General features: G+C 35.2%; 3 protein-coding genes across 3 annotated transcripts; 1 reads left to right on the forward strand and 2 right to left on the reverse strand.

Annotated features, from left to right (window-relative positions):
• Nucleotides 1-134: 134 nt before the first annotated feature.
• Nucleotides 135-4,750, reverse strand: LOC146939496 (helicase SEN1-like). Its single transcript, XM_085753118.1, has 7 exons — nucleotides 4,392-4,750; nucleotides 3,397-3,960; nucleotides 1,767-3,032; nucleotides 1,352-1,676; nucleotides 969-1,227; nucleotides 647-883; nucleotides 135-465 (listed from the first exon to the last, which is right to left on the reverse strand). The coding sequence occupies exons 1-7, from the start codon at nucleotides 4,506-4,508 to the stop codon at nucleotides 384-386; spliced, it is 2,850 nt and encodes a 949-aa protein (XP_085609244.1). The 5' UTR covers nucleotides 4,509-4,750; the 3' UTR covers nucleotides 135-383.
• A 3,103-nt stretch (nucleotides 4,751-7,853) lies between these two features.
• Nucleotides 7,854-16,866, reverse strand: LOC146939497 (uncharacterized). Its single transcript, XM_085753119.1, has 9 exons — nucleotides 16,639-16,866; nucleotides 15,009-15,575; nucleotides 13,454-14,830; nucleotides 12,977-13,301; nucleotides 12,588-12,849; nucleotides 10,278-10,494; nucleotides 9,359-9,723; nucleotides 9,122-9,262; nucleotides 7,854-8,593 (listed from the first exon to the last, which is right to left on the reverse strand). Exons 1-8 carry the CDS (start codon nucleotides 16,723-16,725, stop codon nucleotides 9,136-9,138), a joined length of 3,327 nt encoding a protein of 1,108 aa, XP_085609245.1. The 5' UTR covers nucleotides 16,726-16,866; the 3' UTR covers nucleotides 7,854-8,593; nucleotides 9,122-9,135.
• Nucleotides 16,867-18,463: 1,597 nt separating this feature from the next.
• On the forward strand, nucleotides 18,464-18,868 carry LOC146939498 (uncharacterized). The gene has a single exon (XM_085749779.1). It carries the CDS (start codon nucleotides 18,464-18,466, stop codon nucleotides 18,866-18,868), a length of 405 nt encoding a protein of 134 aa, XP_085605905.1.
• The last annotated feature ends 2,936 nt before the right edge of the window (nucleotides 18,869-21,804 follow it).

Raw genomic sequence — 21,804 nt, forward strand, 5'->3', positions numbered from 1 at the left:
CATTATACGTGAAAGTGATGGAAGAAATATTTTGAATATGTAAATCGTATATGTAGTGTAGTTTTTTGTTTTGATTTGAGAAATCACTTGATATTTTGCGAAATGCATTTGGTGAGCTTTGAAGTCAACCATTTGAGCAATTTATACACCATAAAATAATAGTTTGACAAAGTTATAATATAAATCCACAACAGCCACAATGGCAAACTTTACAGAAGCAAATCTTTAGAAACTTAAAAAAAACGTGGGATTGGCACAGCCATGTCGTCCTTGCAAAACCGAGGTTTCATATTATGGCAACAAACTGCTGTATCAAGCCTTGGAGTTAGCAACCGTATCTTACATGATCTTCATTGAAAATGGTACTTGGTGCACCCCATCCATTACCACCTTGGTTGCCATGGCCTGCTCCTGCCCCTGGACGAACCTCTGGTATAATGGGAACCTCTTGTATACATTGAACCTCTAGTATACGAATTTATAATTAGCTCTTCAAACAACAATGCCGTTATAATGTACACACTAGGATGCTTTGTCATATTTGTGTATACTTAAAAAAGTAATTTTTCTTCATTTTCAATTGTCAATTTGATTATTATGATTGAGTAAATGAAAATTTATGCTTTGCTACCATATGCTTGCTTACCTGGAGGTTGTTGCAAATGTCTCTGATTTGTCTTGTAGACTAAGTTTCTTGAATGGTGATTCAGATTCGTCAAGGAATTCAATCTCAAGCAAGGCATCCTCAATAGCCTCAGCCAGTTTCTTGTCCTCATCGGCATTATGGAAACACCCTCTTTCCTTTGCGTCAAGTACTAGTTCTTTCCATATAGAATCACTTTTTTCTAAAGTTGTTTCATTTCCTAATATCCAAAGGCAATGTCTGCACGAATTACCAACTTTACTATGAGCTTATGTATCAGAACTTGGAAGCAGCAAGAGTATCACATATAATAAGAGTAGCATACCTAGCCCGAGTCAGTGCCACATTTGCTCGTTGTCTATTGGAAAGAAAGCCTACTTTTGCATTCTCATTAGATCTCACGGTGGAGATTATTATTATATCTTCTTCTCCGCCTTGAAAGCCATCAACAGAACGAACACTAACAGAGAAGTTTGGATCAGAAATAGAATCGCTCGGCTTTATTTTTTCTTGGATTTCGTACACCTGAGCATTATACGGAGATATGATTCCTATGCTAACTTTCTTCCTTGTCCTACAAAATTCTGTAACAAAAAAGCTAACAGCGTATCCAAAAGAAGAAGCTTTCTTATTTGAGAACAAAATGCAACACTAAAACCACTAACACATATACATAGACATTATATATATGAAGAAAGAGACACTTGCCTTCCTTAAGGCTTTCAATGATCTTGGAAATAACAGCAGCCTCGACCATATTCTTCGAACTGTGTCCGCGACCTCGTTGTTCTTTACCCTTAGCTATGTTTATAAAGGAATATGAAGCATACATTTTTCCTTCAAGGAAACACCTATTATAGCTCATTTCTCTGACAATTGGAGCATCAACAAGTTGCTCCTCGTAGAATTCTTTATTTGGGAATAAGCTGATGGATGGATGCATCCTATACTGAGTATTAAGAAGATGCTTCTTGTATCCCAACAATACCAGCCTCTCAAACAAACTTCTTCCATATCCAGCCTCTTCAGTAACCTTTAGATTTGATAGTTATAATCATGTAAGAAAATATTCTTAAATGATGGACAATATCCAAATCGCAAAAAATGACGGAAAAACAATTACCGTGCTTTTGACCACTGCAGGAAGTTGTCTCTCATCACCTATGAGGACAGCATGGTGAAGACCTGGCAGCTGTAATGGAATGGCTGATTCACATTCTTTTAGCTGAGCTGCTTCATCAATAACTAGAAATTTTATCGGTGTCATTCCTTCTGTGAAAAGTCTAGTAGAACTTGATGCAGTACAGAAAATCAGGCTTGCATTCATCAAGCAAAATTTTTCTATTCCATATTTTTCAGTTATGTTTGGAAGTGAAATTTTCTTAAGAAGTGATCTTAGTAAGAAAAGGCAGTCTTCCATTGTGTTGTTTAACCTTCCAAGACAGTCAAGAATGCTTTCTCCGTCTCCATGATCGTCGAGAGTTTGTTTCAACTTGGCTTTACACATGGAGCTTTCAAGAGATGTTAGCAAATCAAGAGCTATAGGAATTTTCTTCATCTCCTCAAATGGAAATAAAGATGTTGGTAGGTGTGTATACAAGGTTTTCTTACATAATTTCAGCTCCGCTACGGTGGAACTGAATCTCGTCTTAACAAATTGCTCAAATGTCATGATACTATTCTTTTCATCTTCCTCATATGAATGGTATTCCTTCTTCACAAATTGCGCTAACGTCATAGGATCATCATTCTTCTCATGTTGCTTGTATGAACTATATGCAAGTTTAAACTCTTCGTGTTTTTGCCGTGTAAATTGTTCTAATGACATAATACCATTTTCTGCATCAAGCTTATACAAACCATATTGTTTTGAGGGGTCCTCAAGCAATGTAATCATTGATTCTAAGTAATGTTTCCATCCAGTGGTTGGAGCAAAACACCTCAAAAGATTACTTACGCGATAATCAAGAAAGATATCCTGGAGGCATCGGTAACTGTCCACTTTCATTCGAGACCTGTTGCCGAATATCACTATGTCACCAAAGCCATATGTATCAACATCATGCTCAAGTGACTTCTCAACTAAATTCTGCAAGCGAGCAGCCACTTCCAACACTGCAGTATTAGTTGGAGCACATGCTAATGTTCTGGTTTTAAACTTGAGCAGGGAAAATAACAAGGAAGCCACTGTCTTTGTTTTGCCAGTCCCTGGTGGGCCCCAAATAAGTTTAATAGTGTCACTATGATGACATTCCCTCATGGAAACACAGCTTAAAACTGCATCTTTTTGGGATTCATTCAGATTCTCAGACTGGATCATGGTATGTACTTCAGAACAAGCAGCAATATGGTTTTCCCCAGAAATACAAAGTTGACAGTCTTCACCGTTCTGCAAAATACAAAGTAAACATGAGTTAGTTAATAAAAAAAAGTAAGCATGTTTCCTTTGCAGCTATAAATTCAGATAGAGAGAGAATCTAACGACAAAAGAATTTTAATCCAGCTTTTCAAGGGTTCAATTAGCGAATAAAGATTCTCTTCAATTCTCAGAAAAAATCAAGATTCGTCACTAGAGCTTAGGTGTGTAAAGGATCATATGATATGGTATCAGGCTACTTGTGCATCTATCTAATGCATATGAACATTTCTATGAAAAATTTAATATTGGTAATTCACAAGTTACACAATTCGTATATATGATAAAATAGTATATTATTTCTAACAACACTCATTAGGAAATTAGTGATTCTTACATTTGAATCAGCTTGCAGCACCTTTTTAATCATGTTCATCTTTGCACCTTCCAATTCTGAGTTCAAGGCTTTCCAAATGCGAATATTTGTTGTAAGATTTAAAAGATAGACAGCATAAAGCTCTGGTGCATTATTGCTCCTCAAGTAATTAGAGTTAAACTCCGTGTCAATGCGTTTGGAAGACAGAATTGATATTTCGCCACTACTTTCTTTTGATCCATAAACATAAGCAATGTGATAATATCTTCTTGGCCTGTTTAAGTCTTCGACAGTTTTCGGTTTGAAGTCTGTCAATGCAATGAGATCTCCAACCTCTGGCTGATATGGTCCTACATCTTTTGTATCATTCTTAGTTCTGCTCACCGAGATTTGATAAAGCAGGAACTTGGATGATATGAAGCTTTTGGATCTTTCAGACGTAGCTGTCAATATCTCACAAAAAGGAGCCCGGTTCACGCCATACAAGCTTGAAGACAGATCACTATGAGTTTCCTCAACCAATGAAGGAATAAAGGAGTTTAAGTAATTTGTTACTGTTATGAATGTATGTGGGATCTTCTCCACCTGAGATATAAACAATAATGTTTTAGTCTACAAGTTTTGATAAAGTGTCTTCAGAGGGACACAGCAATTTTTAACATATCAATTTATAGCAGACGCAAGATCTTCCTGTCGCACCAGTGAAATCTCCGTCTGGATTGATTTAATGCTAGAACACTATTAATTTAGTCATTAGATTAATTCAACTACAAGAATTTTACTAGAGGAGATTGAGGGACACAACATAAAAGAATCCAAGTACATTAAATTTATGATGCGGAGTCTATAGAAGCATATTTGTTTTGGTAAAATAGATTGATATCATATATATACTATATATAAAGAGAATACATGAATTTGGACCGAATTTTTTCTTACATAAAGTGTAATGTATAATTCAAATTCATTCTAACTAAATTTCTCATATGTTAAATCCTGAAAAAAGAAAGAAAAACCTTGTCCCTGCAGAAGTTTTGGTTGCGAACATCGTTGAAAGTCCAAGAAAATACAATTTCCACCAAACTTGCAAGATCAAGATCCTCCTCTCTCTTAACATTAAAACTCATCTTCATATACTTTGCTCCTTTCTATGACCACTTTTTTTTATCAACAATGTACACTCAAAGCTTCTTTTTATACATGTGTGTGGATTAACCAAAACAAAAGGACAGACATATAAAAAGAATTTCTTAGAGATGAAGAAACTAAATAGTTAACACAAAACTTGCTCATCAGGTATACCATTGTATAGTTTGTTTCATAGTACTACTAATAATGAAAGTGAAAAGAAGATTCTCATCGTATATTAATTTAATAGACCTTTATTGTACGGACATAAAAAGCAACATGACGTATACAATAAACGTCACAACTAAGGGATTAAGAAGTGTTAAAAATATGGGTCATGTTAAAGAGTTTAAAATGGAAATTAAAAATAAAATTTATATTGAAAGTATAACTTTTGCAACTTTTAAGACATTGAATGCACAAGTTTCAAGAAAAACCTTATACATTTGGTTTCTTAATTTATGCCCCAAAGACACAAGTTATCATTTTCCTAAAAATATTAATAAAAGTGGTATGGAGTGGTTATAAATTATAAGTTTCTTGTTAACGAGTGCCCCGAGCACCCTTTAAGCATTTCTAATGAAGAAATTATTCTTTAAAAAAAGTAAAGATTTCAATTTTCAATGCAATGAATGCATAAACTTTCATAAAATCTTACCACTTTGGATGTTTAAAGAGTATTCCGGAGCACTTGTTAACAATTTCTAAATTATAATTATACAGTGATATAGTGAAAAGCAAAGCATGCTACAAGACAAAGGTGCAAAGAAATTGACGTCAAGTCAATTACATTATTTGATTTGAGCATGGAAAAGTGGTCGGCTACTCGGTTTCATGCAAGTATTGGTTACTTTCATAACAATTTCGTGGAATGCCAAAGGAAGCTACCAAAAAGCAGGGCCGGACCTTGGGAAGTGCAAGAAACGCTACTGAACCGAGCCTCTAAAAATTATGGGCCTAAAAAAAAATTATAATACCCACCCCCATTGAAAGAATCACAACAATTATTTCTTTTTCGCATAAACCATTCGTTTTCCCCTTTCCTACGACGTAGGAGTGACATTCCAAACGTCGTTAGGTAAATTTCACCTCTCTTTCACTTAATTTTATTTTGTTTTGTTTCGTGTTTAAAAGTTCTTCTGATTCTGATTTTTTAATGAAGCTTAGCTATACAAAAAGAATTGCGTTTTGATTTTACTGGGGCCTCCTATTTTAAAAATAGAACCAAGCCTCCTATTTAGTAGGAACGGTCCTGCCTAAAAGAGAGTATAATGCTGAAGAAACTACTATGATATGTTGTGTAGAAGACTGGTAATTTCCATCACATCATGTTTGTGTGCTTAATATTTCCATTAGTTTGGTTACTTTAATGGAAAATGTTGAAAACCAACTATTGATATTACTCTCCTTCCGTCTCTTGACTTTTTAGGAATGAAGCTTGAATTACATTTTTGATTTTTCTTTTGTTAAAGTACACACTTCAATAACTTAAAAAGTGAATTGCGCTTCATTCTTAAAAGATGTTAAAATTAAACTATGTTCCATTAAGAATTAAATGTCTTACACTTTAATTAATTGTAACATAAATAAATAATCTTCTGGTAAAAAAATCATAAATAAATATTCTTACGATAACAACTAACTTTAAGACAATGAAGGTTTGGTTTGTAATTAAGGATTTGGCTCATAACCTGCAAGGGCGTGAGATAATCTCTCATTGATGGCGTAAATACATCTTTGATGAGTGATCTAAAAGGACTTTTGAATCTTTAGACTTACTGATTCTAATGAGTCATCAAAACTCAAGTCACATAAACTTTATTTTATAAAAAAAAGCATAACTTTGAGCCACATTTTGATAAAAAAAAAAAAAAAACTTTAAGCCACCTTTTTTCTGAATTAATTTTTTTTCATTATAAATTTCAATATAATGATTATTAACTATGAATGTTCTAGTAAAAAAAACTAACATTTACTCAAGAAAAAACTTCGAACATTTTTATGATCGTAGAATATAAAATTTAGTTTTAAATAGATTTTTTTTTTCAACTTTATTAATTTTTCCAAGTTTTATTTTTTATCGTGTATTGCTTTATGGTTTTTGATAGAATTTAAAACAACATATTAACGACACTATGAATCTAAAATAGAGAGAAATATGTATTAGAAGTTCGGTTAAGGAGATGAGTGTGCGTGCATTTTAATTTTAGAGAGGGGGCCATAATCACATAATATATATATACAATCTTAAAATGAAGGATAGTATAATTTTTTCTAATATATTTTACGTAAGAGATGAGTGCATATTTTAACATAAGAGGAGGGATAAGTATAATTTATTACATTAAGGAAAGTAGGGTGTAATTTCTCTAAAAGTGAGTTGAAATAAAATCCAATAAAGTGAATATATATGAATTAAGAGACAGATTCAGGACATGATCCTCCCTAGAAAGTAGGGTGTAATTTCTCTTAATAGGCTATTATTGGCATTAAAACTCATCTCCGTACTTGGCTACTTTCTATGACAACTTCTTTCTCAACAAAACAAAAGCATGTAGCAGCAATGTCCACTCAATGCTTCTTTTTATACATAGGACAGACATATAAAGAATTTCTTAGACATGAAGGAACTAAATAGTTATCACAAACTAAACTAGCCCAGTTTGCCATACCAAAAAGTGAACACAATATGAATTAAGAAAGAGATTCAGGGCATGATCCCACCAGCGTGGCAAACCAAACTAGTCCAGTTTGCAGTGAAATGTAATTTGCAGCAGTGGCAGTGGAAGAGGCTAGGTGACAACGGTGGGGGTTGAAGATGTCGAGCAACAACACTTGTCGAAGGAGGTAGTGGTAGAGGAGGGTGTTAGGAATTGATGGCAACATGCGTAGGATGGAAGTTTCATGTGACAGACATTGGTGGAGCTCAAGTGATGACATACAAAAACACGAGAAAATATGAAGTAAACAAAAGCAACACTAGATTGTTCTTATTTTCTTGTTCTGAAGAGCAGGAAATAATAACTTTTGGGAACACACACTTGATAAAAAAAAAACTTTTATTTTTATTTTTTTCATCTTTTAAAAGCAAAAGATAAATATATAATCAAACACGCCCTAAAAAGATCAGAAAGTTTCATGTCATATAAGGTGATCAATGCACATGTATCTGTTGCACCAACCTAATGCCTAATTGACTACTCAAATAGCCATATATCTACAGAAAACTATCACTTGTTTAATTGTTTTGATGAGTGGAGGTCATCCGAAGACAATTTCAGAAAAGTGAGTAGGAAACATGCCAGTTTGTATGGTAAATGGTATGATACTGAAAAATACACCTGAAAACGTCAAAGCAAATCCATGTTTCTCATACTATTTTTGCTTATTCCTTGTCATATCCAGATGGAATCTTAAATTGAACCAGGAATGAAAATCCAATTTATATAGAACCAATGCAAACCCAAAAAAGGCAAATGTTTTACTTCATATATTTCTGCCCTTATGCGTATATACAGAAAATTCTTCTAGACGAAATATACACACGTGGTTTGTGAATACTAGGTGTCTGTGTGCCTAAAAACATACAGCTTTGATCTCTTAACCGTTGAATTGATCCAACTGTCAACAAGTGACAGCAGAGAACGGCGATACTATAGAGGATCCAAGTCATGGAAAATATGTGATTGGCTCAGGATATTTCAAACTCCAGGAAATTCTTCTAGGTACATTTCTGTCATCCAGTATTGGCTCCTTTAAACTGCTGGCGGTCCAAGAGATAAGTGCAGAGTTTTAAACATTGATCAATGATCAACAGTATAGATTTTGGCTTCATAACTTGTAATATATGTGCATGTATTTAATCTCAATTGCTGAATTATAACCCCGCATTTTACCCTGTAAAGTGTATCCTTCACTTCAGAGGAGTCAAACCCCTCGTCCTAAGCAATGTTACAAACTTACAATAAACTGATCAAGACTAGGCAGACCTTGCGGTTCCCGTTGCAGCAGATGCCTTTCAAAACATAAAATTTTAGGTTTGTTTTCCAAACCAAAGCTGTCTGGTATATGATCCCAAAATCCAATATTTCTGAAAATGGAAAAGTAAGTTTCATCATCCACCTCAATGTCAATAAAGAAAAGAAAATAAAAAGAATAAATAATGTGAAAGCGCGTGAAGAAACCCGATTGGAAAGTTCATAAATAAATCGCTCAAATGTGCAAGAGACCCTAATCTTGATTTACTATAAGTTTCAAGATGGACATATAAGCTAGGAACAAAGGCTAATATCTCATTTTCATTAATTAAAGTAAAAGCCTACTTCAGAATTTAGAAATATGTACAAAAATAATCTAAAATAAGACATGGCCATGAAATTGCAGTTCCAAAAAAGGCAAGAACAAACTTGCTTGTGACTTGACTGAATTTGATACCATAATGTTCTAATATCTCTTTGTACTCGCATTACACTAATCTATTATCTATTGTAAAAAAACCTACAAAAATAATATGCATATTAGCTTACATATAACACTGAATTTTCTTTATTTTTTCAAAAAAAGGAGAGGTTTTGTAGCAGGGACAAAATTCAAGAGAGGTGAGAAGAGGGTAATATACCAATTTATTCAAATTTAAACATCCCTCAGTTGGAGCGAATCAAATTGGTCACATATTAACTGCATTGGATCATCTTGTGGCAGATTATGATTGGTTTGAATATTCAAATTAGCCGGCCATCTCAATGGAACCACAGAATCCCTGCGGTAACTGATTATATTAGCACTTATACTTCAAATCAATTTTCCACTTGTTGAAAATGTGAAGCTAATCATACAATTTGCAGTAGAGTTATACCTATTAGAACACCTGATTTTGCAGCATCTACGAATATCAACAGAATAACTCCTGCAAAAGATGTTAATATCCCTCACCATCTTGGATACCTCAGATAATGGCAAAACATCCCAAAGCTTCAAAATCTGAACATAATCTGAATTTTCCTCAAGAATGTCAATGGTCCATACAATATAAAGTAACTCGTTGACCTTGCACAGCCCCAACAGTTGGGAAGAATTATCATCTACAACTCCAATATTTATCTCCCGGTGAGACCGATGCCACCCACTTGAAAGTTGCATCAGCAGGGAACATATTCTCTTGCAATCCTCGGTGCTCTTGATTCTTGCCATAGAGATCAGAAAACTTTGATCAAAGCAAACCTATAATTATGATAAGATATATAGTCACAAAAGATTGAGAACACACGTAAATAATTAAGCTGCTTAAAAAATCTAGGGAAGACTTTTTTTTTTTCCTGCTGCATTTGTTAATTGTGATAATGGTTAAAGAGTGGCTAATACTCGTCAATCTCAATACCTTTTCCTTTAAGGAAAGAGGATTTTAATTTTAGTGCACTTTTCAGCAATGATAAACCTACTGAGCTGTAATGAATATCATTTGATAAATTTGTGGTGTGAGAAAAATTTGGGTCTAAGCAAACTGACTGGTCAGGGCAGAGCACAAGTCTGAACTAGTGATCAAAAGAGACTTCTACAAGTGATCATTTACATTGCGTTTGATGGTAACAGGATACATTACAACAAGGAAACATGTTAAGATTAGGAATCTTCTATATGGGATAAATAATGGCAAATCCGCTGATTGACTAACTAGGAATTGCCTATGTAATTAGGAAAGAAACTAGATTATGAATTTACCATGTCTTCAATAATAAATAAGGATAAAGACACGACTACAATTTCTAGAAGCATACCTTCCATTTTGCTTTTCTAAATAGCAGAGAACTCATATTCAGTAGATCACCGACTTGACCAAGCTCAATCATGGCAGTTGCAATAGCATGAGACAACCTCTCATCCTCATCAGCACTATGAAAACACCCTCGAGCTACCGCATCATAGAGTAATACCTCCCAAATGGAGCCACTATTCATCAAAGTTTCACCATTACCTATTATCCAGAGGCAATACCTACATAAACAGGGAAAAGTACATCCATAAATCAGCTGTGTACGGTATGAAGGGAAAAATATAGACCAATAGTGTGTACAGTATCAGGGGCACAGGTCATACATGTAAGTGTCTGTTAGGACTATTAGTGAGGGCTAGTTGGTTAGTTAAGTCAGTTGTGTTGAGACATTTAGAGTATGTTTATAAATATTAAGCTGAGGTTTAGAGAGAAAGTATCCTGTCAATTCAGAGGAAGCTGGGACCTTCAAGCATGGGAACGAGTAGGCCCTTGAAGTTTTGGTGTTCTACATTCATAATTTGGTGAGATTTACCCTATTTTTCTAAACATACTAGTCTCCTAAGTAGTGGTATTAGAGCTCCTACCCAAGGAGTTAATCATGGCAAGCTCGCAGCTGGTGTCCAGAATAGATGTTAGAAAATATTACTGCAGAATATTGAAATGATTGCAACATTTACCATGGATGATTTTAGAGTAGCAGTAATTAGGTTTCAGCCTACCATGATGCAGGATTCTACGGAGCAAGCTAAGAGAATGGAAAATGTTGAAGAGCAAGAATCAGACATGTTGTGATAGAGAGCAAACCAGCAAGGCAGAAACACAGATAGTTGGAGACAAATAATACGAGAGATGGTGGGAGAACTTGATTAGTTAATGAAGGGAAGGGAAAAAGTCCCCTGTGGAAGTAGAAACGGATGGAAAGATGATGTCCCCTGTGGGTCCCGGATGCGGGGGCATCAAGGAGGCATGAACTGACATCAACCATGGACTTGGGGGTTGAGCAAGCTAGGCAACCCACCACCCATTCCTGAAGCAAGAGACTCAAGTTCGTTCTATTAGGTAAGTCCAAATGTGTTGGGATGTTTTCTATATCGGGTTGGGTATTGTTAGTTGAGGAAGTTAGAGTAATTAGTGGTTGTTAGTTAGAGTTCTAACAGAGTCTGGCAAAGAAAGGCTATAAAGTGAAAGTGAGTGAAGATTAGGATTACTCTAGATAGTTGTGATTGGTTGGTGGAGGAGATCCCAACTTTTGAAATCCTGAAAGGTGCAACAACAGTGTGCATTCATCTTATTAACCTGGGTTCCATTAGTGATCAAGGCCAAAGTTATTTCATCAACAAAGTCATATATTTTCTTTTATTCTTCTTTTATTTAATATGAATGAGCTAGTGTCTATCATGTTCAAATGGGTTTGGATTTCCTGCAATCAAGAAATCCACAGTCAAACAATCTAGACCATCCGATCAGATAGGATGACGCGCATTCCAACTTGGCATTTTGAATCAAATTACAAAGTTGAAACATGAGTCGTCTGATCTTGAACGATGGTCCAGATTGCGCAACCTGGGAAAATGTGTGATTTTTTTACTGCATGGGGAACCCAGATCTCATGCAAAGATGAAGCCGAAACATTGGCATGGAAAAGTTAAAGTTTTTAGATGGGCTGGGAAAATCCTAATAAACATTGAAGCTTGCATCACAGTAAATTTAACAACAGTAGCAGAGACGAAGGTGGAAATAAATTGTCCAGCGACTCTAGAGAAGCCACATATTTTGGCAGAGGACAAGAACTAGCACGAGAATCGAGATACAACTTTTAGGTCAAACTCAACTAGCTAATAAGACGGAGTATTGAGGTAATGAGCTGTTTCAAAAAATACAGATTGGCATTGACAAAGGGTATGATGCTCAAGGTGGTTTATGGGCTGTGCAAATCCCCTGTGAGACCTTCAAGCAAATACTACAAGCTTGTCTGGTTAGCAAGAAGTATAAAGCTTTAACTAAGAGTTGGTAGCAAAGGATCCAAGGAGTTTCTTATTTCACATTCGTATTGTTAGGTGTCTGTTAGAGACTGGTTGTCAAGGAGTTTGTTAGGTTAGTTTGCTTAGATAGTTGAAGCATATTGCCTATAAATAAGAGGAGAGGTTGAGACTTAAGAGACAGAGAGAGAGTATCCTATTATTAGAGATGAAAGTGGAGTCTTTGCTCCGAGAGAGGAGAAAACTTTTAAAGTTGTGCTAATGCAGGGTTCTACTAAATTTGTAATTTGAGGAGAATTCTCCCTTGTAAGGCATAATAGGTTCCTAACACATACCTTGCTCTTGTTAGAGAAACATTAGTTCTTTGAATATTAGAAATGAATCCCACGACTCCCATGCTATTATGTCTGACAGTGGATATTATTATCACATCCTCTTCACCCCCTTGGAAACCATCAACTGTGGAAACCTTCACGGAAAAGCCATCATTGACATCACCACCAAACCTTTTGTCAAGTGTATCTTGGATTGCAACAACTTGAGCTTTATATGGTGATATGACACCAACACTAACAGTCTGTTTTCTGGAAACTGATTCTGCAAAGATTCAATGCATGGTTGAAAAAAAAAAGTATGATTAATAGTACAAATCAAGCAACTCATAACAAGCATTTATAATCTGATTGTTTGCTTTTACTCATCTTCAAATATTAGATCACATTACCTTTATAAAGGTTAAGAACAATCCCAGATACCACAGCTACTTCCACCATATTTCTACGGCTACTCCCTTCATCCAATTCATCCTCTCCAAAAGCAACATCTATGAAAGAGAAGGACTTAAACATATCTGCACTGAGAAAATGCTTCTCATAGTTTTTCTCTTTGACGCTTGGAGAATCCACAAGCTGATTGTCATAAAATTGCATATTGGGAAACAAGCTAATGGATGGATGCATTCGATACTGAACATTGAGAAGGTGTTTTTTATGACCCAAAAGAACGAGCCTTTCAAACAAACTCCTCCCAAATCCTGCCTTATCAGAAATCTGCATATTAGCAACAAAAAAAATCCCGGGATGTTGAAAATTTGATCATGAATTTTAGAAATGAACATGAGAGAGAGAGAGAGAGAGAGAGATAGAGAGAGAGAGAGAAGCTTGATAGTTGGAAGTCAAGAACTAACAAGAATGGAACGCACCTCACTTTTGACTAGTGCAGGCAACTGTTTCTCGTCTCCAATAAGTACAACATGGCGAAGACCGGGAAGTTGTAGAGGTATATTTGCTTCACATTCTTTCAGTTGGGCAGCTTCATCGATAACCAACATTTCTAGTCTATCAAGACCTTCCGAGTACAATCTAGAAGAACTTGAAGCAGTACAAAATATCATGCGGGATGTTTTGAAACAAAAACTTTTAATTGAATATTCATCGAAAAAATCAGGAAGAATCAACAAATCTCGAAGAGATTTCAGTCTTTTAAGGCATTCTTTCCTAGTCATTCCCAGCTTATACTGCCAAGTACAGGAACTTATTTTACATTCATCATCACAAGATGTAGCAAGGGCAAGTTTAAATCCTTGCTCAGTAATGGAATTGTTTGATAGCACTGTTGCAAAGACTTTGAGCCAATCAAGGCATTCAAACAAACTTTTCACCACTCTTAAAGAAATAAAAGAAGTTGGCAAATGAGTACACATATGCACAGCGAATGTCCTCATCTGCGTCCTGATGGAATTGAATTCTTTCTTGACAAACTCATGAAATGTCAATCTTTTTATTCTATTCTCATAATAAAGAAAATCCTTCTTCTCTTGTTTGTCATATTTACTTTTGTTTCCTTCCTTAAAACACAACCTGTTTTCTCTTAAAGTTTTATTAACTATCCTCTTCCACTCATTTTGCTTACAAACATTTGGATCCTGGGAATAGGTATCCTTTTTCTCCTGATTTGCTTGTTGATTTGCAGTAGCAAGTAGTTCCTTCTCTTCTTTCAAACAATCATAGTTGTCTACCTCATAATCCCTCTTTACGTCGGAATTCAAATATTCATGATACTGTTTTTCAGGGTTTTCAAGTAAGCATATCATGAGTTCTAAATGATATTTCCAACCAGACAAAGGTGCAAAGCACTTGGAAAGAATATTTGCACGGTAATCAAGAAATATATCAAAAAGATCATCATCATTGTCAATCTTCATCCGTTTTCTGTTACCAAATAATACTATGTCTCCAAGACCATAAGTGAGATAATCAAGGGACTTCATTACTAGCCTTATAAACCGAGATGTCAATTCCAGCACTGCCACATTAGTTGGGGCACAGGTAAGTGTTCTGCATCTCCTTTTGAGAAGGGCAAACAATAATGAACTAGCCGTTTTAGTTTTCCCCGTTCCTGGAGGTCCCCAAATCAATTTCACTGTATTCTTATGAGAACATTCTCTTGCAGCTATACAACTTAACACACCCTCTTCCTGAGCATCATTCAAATCAAATGAACGGATTACAGCACCAAGTCTTGATGTATCAATAGAATGTCTTTCACTAGAGAAACATTGAGGACAGTTTTCTCCAACCTGTACAAAGATTCAACCAACTAAAGTATGTAAATGCATTGATCCAATCAATAAGCTACCATGAGTAGGTAAGGAAAAACATAGGGAGGAAAAAATATGAAATATCTAGCTTCATCTACAATTGAACTTCCATAAAATAGATAGTTATATTACAAGGTATAAAAATCACATTGCTTACACCAGAATCAGGTTGGAGCAGTTGCTTGATTATATGGATGCTTGGGCCATCTGGATCTGAGTTTAGTACATTCCATATACGAATAAATGTTGTCATGTTGCAAAGATAGACACCAAAACCATATGTGTATGTGTCATCCTTTTGTCGATACTGTTCTAATTCAATGGGCTTTGATACTAGTATTTTAGCCTCGTATACATCTTCAGTATATTCCTTCTTTCTAACCCTTTTTATTGAAGCAATACTATAGGAATTTCCAGGCGTATTTAAATCATCGATACATGTTGGTCTCCTATCGGTCAAAGCAATGAGCTGTCCAGTCTCAGGCTCAAAAATATCCCCATCTCCGTCACTATTTGCACCTGGTTTGATTTCAATCTTGTATAGCAAATCAAGTGGAGGATTGTAATCGTTGGAGAGTTCAAAATCAGTTATTTCCCATGCTGGAGCTTTTGACACCATTTTAATGCTTGAGCATAACTCTGTGCGAGTTTCTTCAATGAGAGGAGAAATAAAGGAGTCGAGATAGTGACCTCCTGATGAGAATGCCTTCGGAATTTGCCTCACCTGTTTAAAAGATATAAAATAAATTATAGTTTTTCAGTTACTTCCAGAATGCAATGAACATTGAGTACACAATCAAGCTAATTACAGATCACATAGAAGCATCTAACTTTGGTATATGCAAGTTGAAATAAATAAAAGTTCTTTTTTTTTTTTACTAAGGTTGTGTTCGGGGGTTAGGAGGAAAGGGAAAGAGACGACGATCCCTCACCTTTTTTGGAAAGGAGGGTAAGTAAAACCCCAAATAGAACTAAAAAAAGCAATGGAGAAAAGAAGGCTTTGAAAGCATTTTGAAAAAAAAAAGAAAAAAACATGGCAACACCCTTTCCCTCTTATTCAGAAAAACTCCCAAACAAGGGGAGGAGGGCTTACAATAAACTCTTACTTCCCCTCCCCTCCGACCCCCCCTCCCTAACAAAGTCTAAAAAACAAACATTGAAGAACATATCCATGAAATTCAAAGGGGGTGTATAACAACTATTTTGACTTTCAAAATTTTGTATATACTTCAATATTAGTACCAATTGTCAATCGACAATTGAGGATGGCCGAAAGACAAAAACCCATCATTTTAAGCCGCCATAAAACACCATGGCACTTCCATCACAAATTGGCCATGCTGGTTGTCAAAAAGTACGTCACCACAATCCACCATAGCCGATATTTGACAACATTGATAAATAATTTCCTTTTCTAACTCTTAGAAGCCCTAATTGACTGTCTACAAAGAAACCAAGGTCCTTTTTACATATTCCAATCCACTTCACCAAATATTCAGTATAAAAATTGAATCTTTCACTCTGCAAATATCAGTATATAAACTGTAAATGTTATCAAACATGCTAAATTACAGATACATCAACACTACACTAAGTAACAACATAAATAACATATACATGAAATCATCAAAATACTCAACGGTAATGAACACCAAATTAAACAATCACATTATGAAAAAACACATAAACTGATCAATGAAAACTGCAAGATGAAATTTTGATGGTTGAAACAAGAAGTAGTAAGAGTAAATTAAAAAGGGTAAGAGAGAAAAGAGTAAAAAAGAAACCTTGTCACGAAAAAGATCATCGTTGAGTATATCTTGAAGTGACCATGAAAAAACCAATCTAACCAAGTCTTTTTTACTCGGCTCCATTGTCGCTGTGATCAGAGATGAAGGAATCAACGGTGATGAAAAGCAAAAAGAGAGAATATGAAGAGTTTTTGCAGGTTTTGGCGGAACCAAACGTACAAACGAGGTGGGAAAGAAACGGCAATGAGAGAATGTTTTGTTTGTGTTCAATTCAATTAACCCAACCCGAGATATTTGGGATTCAATTCCATCTTTTTCCTACTTTTTTGCTATAAGTCACAGTTTAGTATATATACATACACATATATTTTTCCTTTTTTTTTTGTTGAAGAAAATATATTTTTCCTATTTCTTTTCTATGTCTTTGATTTTATGTTTGATTATACTTTTTTTTTAAAAAAATTAGAGTGTAACGTAAAAAAAAAAATTTAGAGTGAAAGGAATGATGTTCAGTCTAACTGTCTAAGGCACATAATAATTTAGTGCTCAAGCAATATTTACAAAAAAGTTTACATTTGCCTCATGCAAAGATGAGTAACAACGAAGCCTAAATTGAAATCTCAATTCCAAGTCTTGTCTTTTTACCATTAGATCAAAATCTTGTACAAAAAAAAAACCATGAAATATAATTTTGTCCTTGTGAAAAGATAGTAATAATGATGAAGACTAGGCATGAGCGGGACCTATTTTGGTTGTTTAAGTCATTTGGAAAGAAAGAAACATGTGTACATTTCAGCGTAAGGAAGAAAATTTGAAGTCTTTATGTGACAAAATTAAGCTTCAATTTTTTTGGTGGTTGAAAGCGAGTCACACAACATTCAGTCTTTACTATCATTACGAGTGACTTAATCTTCAGCAATGCTTGACATCAGTATTTTCATTTTGTTTTCGATATTGAACTATAACATCGTAAACTCTCTTTAGTCTGTTTGTGACACATCTTGTGCTGGAAGGACTTCCTTAATTTTGTTAATATATTCCATTTTGACTTCTTAAAAAAATAGTTCAAAATTAGTTGGAAGTTGCTTTCTAAGAATTCTCAGTAGTCTAAGCTTCTCAGTCGTTTCTTCTCTGATGGGCAACCGGTTTCTCATTACTATTGTTCTTCTATTTGGTTTTGGCATGGGATTAAGTCTCAAATTGGAAAGGTCATGGCAAATTCTATGTGGATTGTGGGTAATGGTGACAACATAAACGTTTGGACTGATAATCGGCTAGGTGCTCCTCTGGGAGATACTTTTCAGGTGCCTCGGGATTATTTTTTGGGTTTTGCTAGTACTTTGAATTCGGCTATCATCAACGACATGCTAGATACTCTGGTAGATACTCTTCAGGTGCCTCAGAATTATTATTGTTCTTCTATTTACTTTTCTGCACCCTTCTCCCTTATTCATTGACTGGGCAGCCTCCAATTGGAGACTTTGTATTCCTCCTCCTCATTCTTTTATTTTTTGGAGGCTGATGCACCGCAAGATGCCGACTAATGATTATCTTCACCATCGGGGCTATCTTATTGTCTCTGCTTGTATATTGTATCTGGCGCACTATGATACATCTAAGCATTTGTTCTTTAGATACCCTTTTGTGGACCACATATGGGACTGGTAGGGGTCCAAGTTGCGGTGCCAAATAGATGTTACATATGTTTCCCCTTTGTTCTTGTATTCCATCTCCTTGTTTAGAGCAAGTGGCTGATTTGTTTACCGTTGCTATTATTCACACTTTGCATTTTATTTGGATGGCACGTAACATTCTGCACTTTTCTTCTAGTAAAGTGTCATTGCATCCGACAAAGATTAAAATGTATGAATCTTTGAGTGGTAACAACTCAGATGGTCATTGTCTTCTTTCTGATTCTTGGATTCCGTATACTTTCATGGTTTCCTCGCATCACTGTCGTTTCAAGGAGATTGTGTTCGTTTCTTGGATGCCCACCATGGCTCCTTGGATTAAAGTTAATACGGATGGATTGGTGGTTGGTTTTCATGTTGCGTGTGGTGGAATTTTCAGGGACAATCAGCGTACTTTACTGGGTTGTTCTGTGAGTCCCCTGGGCGAGTTATTGGTTTTTGAGTCGGAGATTTATGGGTATCTTATCCCCATGGAGTATCCTGCCCGCAACGGTTGGTCAAACGTTTGGTTGGAAAGTGACTCCACTAGTGTTGTAACTGTTTTCAAGACTAACTCTGTTCCAATTCGTCCATGACTCTGTAACATATGGCATAATTGACTTCGTTTTGGTGTTCAGGTCATTTCATCACATATTATTCATGAGGGTAATTGGTGCGTAGACAAGCCTGCCAACCATGGTCACTCTATTGGGCTCTTGGTGGTCAACTAACGTACCCGATTTCCTTAGGGAGGACCTTTTTAGGGACTGTTTTGGATTGTCTATGTATAGTTTTCCTTAGCTTTTATTGTTTTCTTTTCTTTTGCTTTGAGGGTCATGCCTACTACCCCCCCTCGTGTACAAGCTTTTCTATTTTTTTAATAATATTTTATGTTGTTGTTGGCAGAGGATGAGAGTTTCTCATGGGTGCCAACCTAGTTGGGATGTCTCCGGTTCACCCTAATGCATGTCCTCCCCTTGATTCAGGTAAAAAGAAAACTTCGTAAAAAAATAAAATAAAGGGGTCAATTTAGACTACTCAAAAAAATTGTCATCGTAGAGGAAGAGTTATAATATTGACATCTATTTTGTGACAACTTTTCCAACAACTTAAAAATGCATACCCCCGATGACACATTGACATGGTGTTTTGGAGCTTTTTTTCCTTTTGCTTTTACAAAAATACCCCTATATGTCAAAATAGTTGTTTAAAAAGAGATGTTCAAATATCATTTCTTAGAAAGGAAATAGGAGAGTTTAGATTGAATTTTTCACTCTTCCAATCATACCTTTAAACAAAATTGTTTATAAGAGTATTATATTATCGATGTCATTGAAAAAGATAAGAATGTATCTAAACAATTATCCATGTGATGACCGGTGAGCTTGTTTGGACAACATATATAAACTATATTTTTAAACTTACACTGAATAAAAACTAAATTCTTTTTGTTAATTTTTTTTAGCATACAATAATTATGAATTGTACATGTTATCATATATAAAGTTTCAACATAATTTAATTCATACAATATTTATGTATTTTAACAATCATATTACAATACAAATCAAATTATATGATTTTTTTAGGGTTAAATATGTTTTTAGTCCCTACATTTTACGCTCTTTTGATAAATAGTCCCTACATTTAAGTAAATGTTTTTAAAGTCCTTACATTTTACTCCCGTTACCAAATTTAGTCCCTGACGTTAATTTCCAAACGGAATGCTGACGTGGCATCACGTGGGCCCTAATTTTTTCGTGATGTGGAAAAAAAACAGAGACACGTGGATGTTTATGTGGCAGAAATGGTCCCACACATTAAATGAATGTAAATTAAACCATTTTAGTGTTAAATTGTGTTAATTAATGGAATAAATGGATTAACAACAAAATACAAATAAAATAAGAAAGAAGAATCTGAATGGACCGTATAAATAAGAAACTAAAGAAATAGAAACCCTAAAAGTTTCACAAAGTCCATTCGAAGAACACTGCTAGCGGCGCTATTCACTGAGTTCGAGTTCAATCCCGATTTCGAGATTGTTGTTCCCTGAGTTCGAGTTCAATTTCATATTCACCGTTCAAGTTTGATTTTCAAGTTTGCTTCTTGTTCACTGTGTTGTGGTCCAGGTATGTTCACTTTTAGGGTTTCTATTGTTTAATGTTTGTTTGTTTCTTTCGATGTTGATGGTTTGGCTATTGTTGTTTACTGTTGTCCTAATAAACAATTAGGTTGATTTTTGTCCTTTGTTTTCAAGTTGGTTGTTGTTTTCGATTTGTATATTTGTGGGAAAAGGGTGCTTTCTTGTTGTATTGAATACGTGTGGTGGGGTAGAGCAGTAATGGCTCTCATTTTTGCAGAGCTTTATGTCTTATTGTTGAGAATCAAAAGATGCCTTCGATGTGTTTCCTTTTTTGCCCTAAAATCATATTATGTGTGTGTGAACTTACCATTTTGCCCTATGTTTTGGCAGGTATGGCTTTTACAGCTGTATTTTTTGTGAAGGGCTTTTTTGTAAGTGAAAATGGAATGAAGTATGAGGGTGGTGTTACTCATATAATGGAGGGTCTGGATGTTGACAGGTGGTCTTTTTTTGAGATTGAAGGTATTGTGAAGGAGTTAGACAAAGATCCTGGAAGCTTTAGAATGTGGTGGAAGCCTACAACAATTTCATTGGATGTTGGATTGGTCAAGATTGGTGATGATGAAGATGCTAGCATCATTGCTAAGTATGCTATAGAACACAATGCTAGAGTTGAGATATATGTGGAGTATATAACTGAAGTTAATGCTACTGCAAATTATCCTGTTTGTTTGGACCATGAAAAGTCTGTGAAAGATAGAAAAGGCAAGGGTGTGGCAATTCCAACATATGAATCTGGTTCTGATGCTGATTATGAAGCTGGTTGTGATTTTGATGATAGTGAGTATTCAAGATTGGATGATAGTGAAGAGGAGAGGGTCTTGGGGTTGGATGATGGATTTGAAGAAGAGTTAGTTGAATTTGCTGGTGAAGGAAGTTCTGGAGCTAGAAAGCCGGATATGCGTACTAGTAATGGTGCTGCTGATGGTAATGATGTTGATGATGGTAATGCTTATGAAGATAATAATTCGGATGAAAATGATTATGTGTCAGAAGAGCTTGATAGTGCATCTGATTCTGGGGGTGATGGATGTGTTGAGGTTAGGTCAAGATATCCAAAGTTTAGAAGTGAAGATCTTACAAAAACATTCAAGTTCACTGTGGGTATGGAATTCTCTTCACTGAAGCAATTCAAAGATGCAGTTCTTGAACACAATGTTTTGAACACAATTCAAAGATATCCAAACTTTTTTGATGCTTGACGCCTATTTATGTTGAACTAAGTGTATGTAATCAAGCATTTGACGTGTAATGCTTCATCTTTTTTTGTTAAATATGTGATGAAGCTTAACTTAGGTCTAACTACTATAACTTCTGGCCTTTTTTTATTTTGTTTTTGGTTGGTTAAACATTTCCAACATAGACAATTGGAGTACCAATTGCAGG

This window comes from Medicago sativa, chromosome 3 (assembly GCF_051527215.1).
Source record: "Medicago sativa cultivar Bolivia chromosome 3, Bolivia_mono, whole genome shotgun sequence".
NCBI lineage: Eukaryota > Viridiplantae > Streptophyta > Magnoliopsida > Fabales > Fabaceae > Medicago > Medicago sativa.

Bases quoted from the DNA above. Each gene is read 5' to 3' on its own strand.
- LOC146939496 (XM_085753118.1), bottom strand. From the start codon at position 4,508: ATGAAGATGAGTTTTAATGTTAAGAGAGAGGAGGATCTTGATCTTGCA. The intron at 1,677-1,766 runs GTAATTGTTTTT...TCAAATCTAAAG, and splicing joins CTGCAGTGGTCAAAAGCACG to GTTACTGAAGAGGCTGGATA. The intron at 1,228-1,351 runs GCAAGTGTCTCT...TTTTTGTTACAG, and splicing joins CATTGAAAGCCTTAAGGAAG to AATTTTGTAGGACAAGGAAG.
- LOC146939497 (XM_085753119.1), bottom strand. From the start codon at position 16,725: ATGGAGCCGAGTAAAAAAGACTTGGTTAGATTGGTTTTTTCATGGTCA. The intron at 13,302-13,453 runs GTGCGTTCCATT...GCTAATATGCAG, and splicing joins CTGCACTAGTCAAAAGTGAG to ATTTCTGATAAGGCAGGATT. The intron at 12,850-12,976 runs GTAATGTGATCT...GAATCTTTGCAG, and splicing joins TGTTCTTAACCTTTATAAAG to AATCAGTTTCCAGAAAACAG.
- LOC146939498 (XM_085749779.1), top strand. From the start codon at position 18,464: ATGTATGAATCTTTGAGTGGTAACAACTCAGATGGTCATTGTCTTCTT.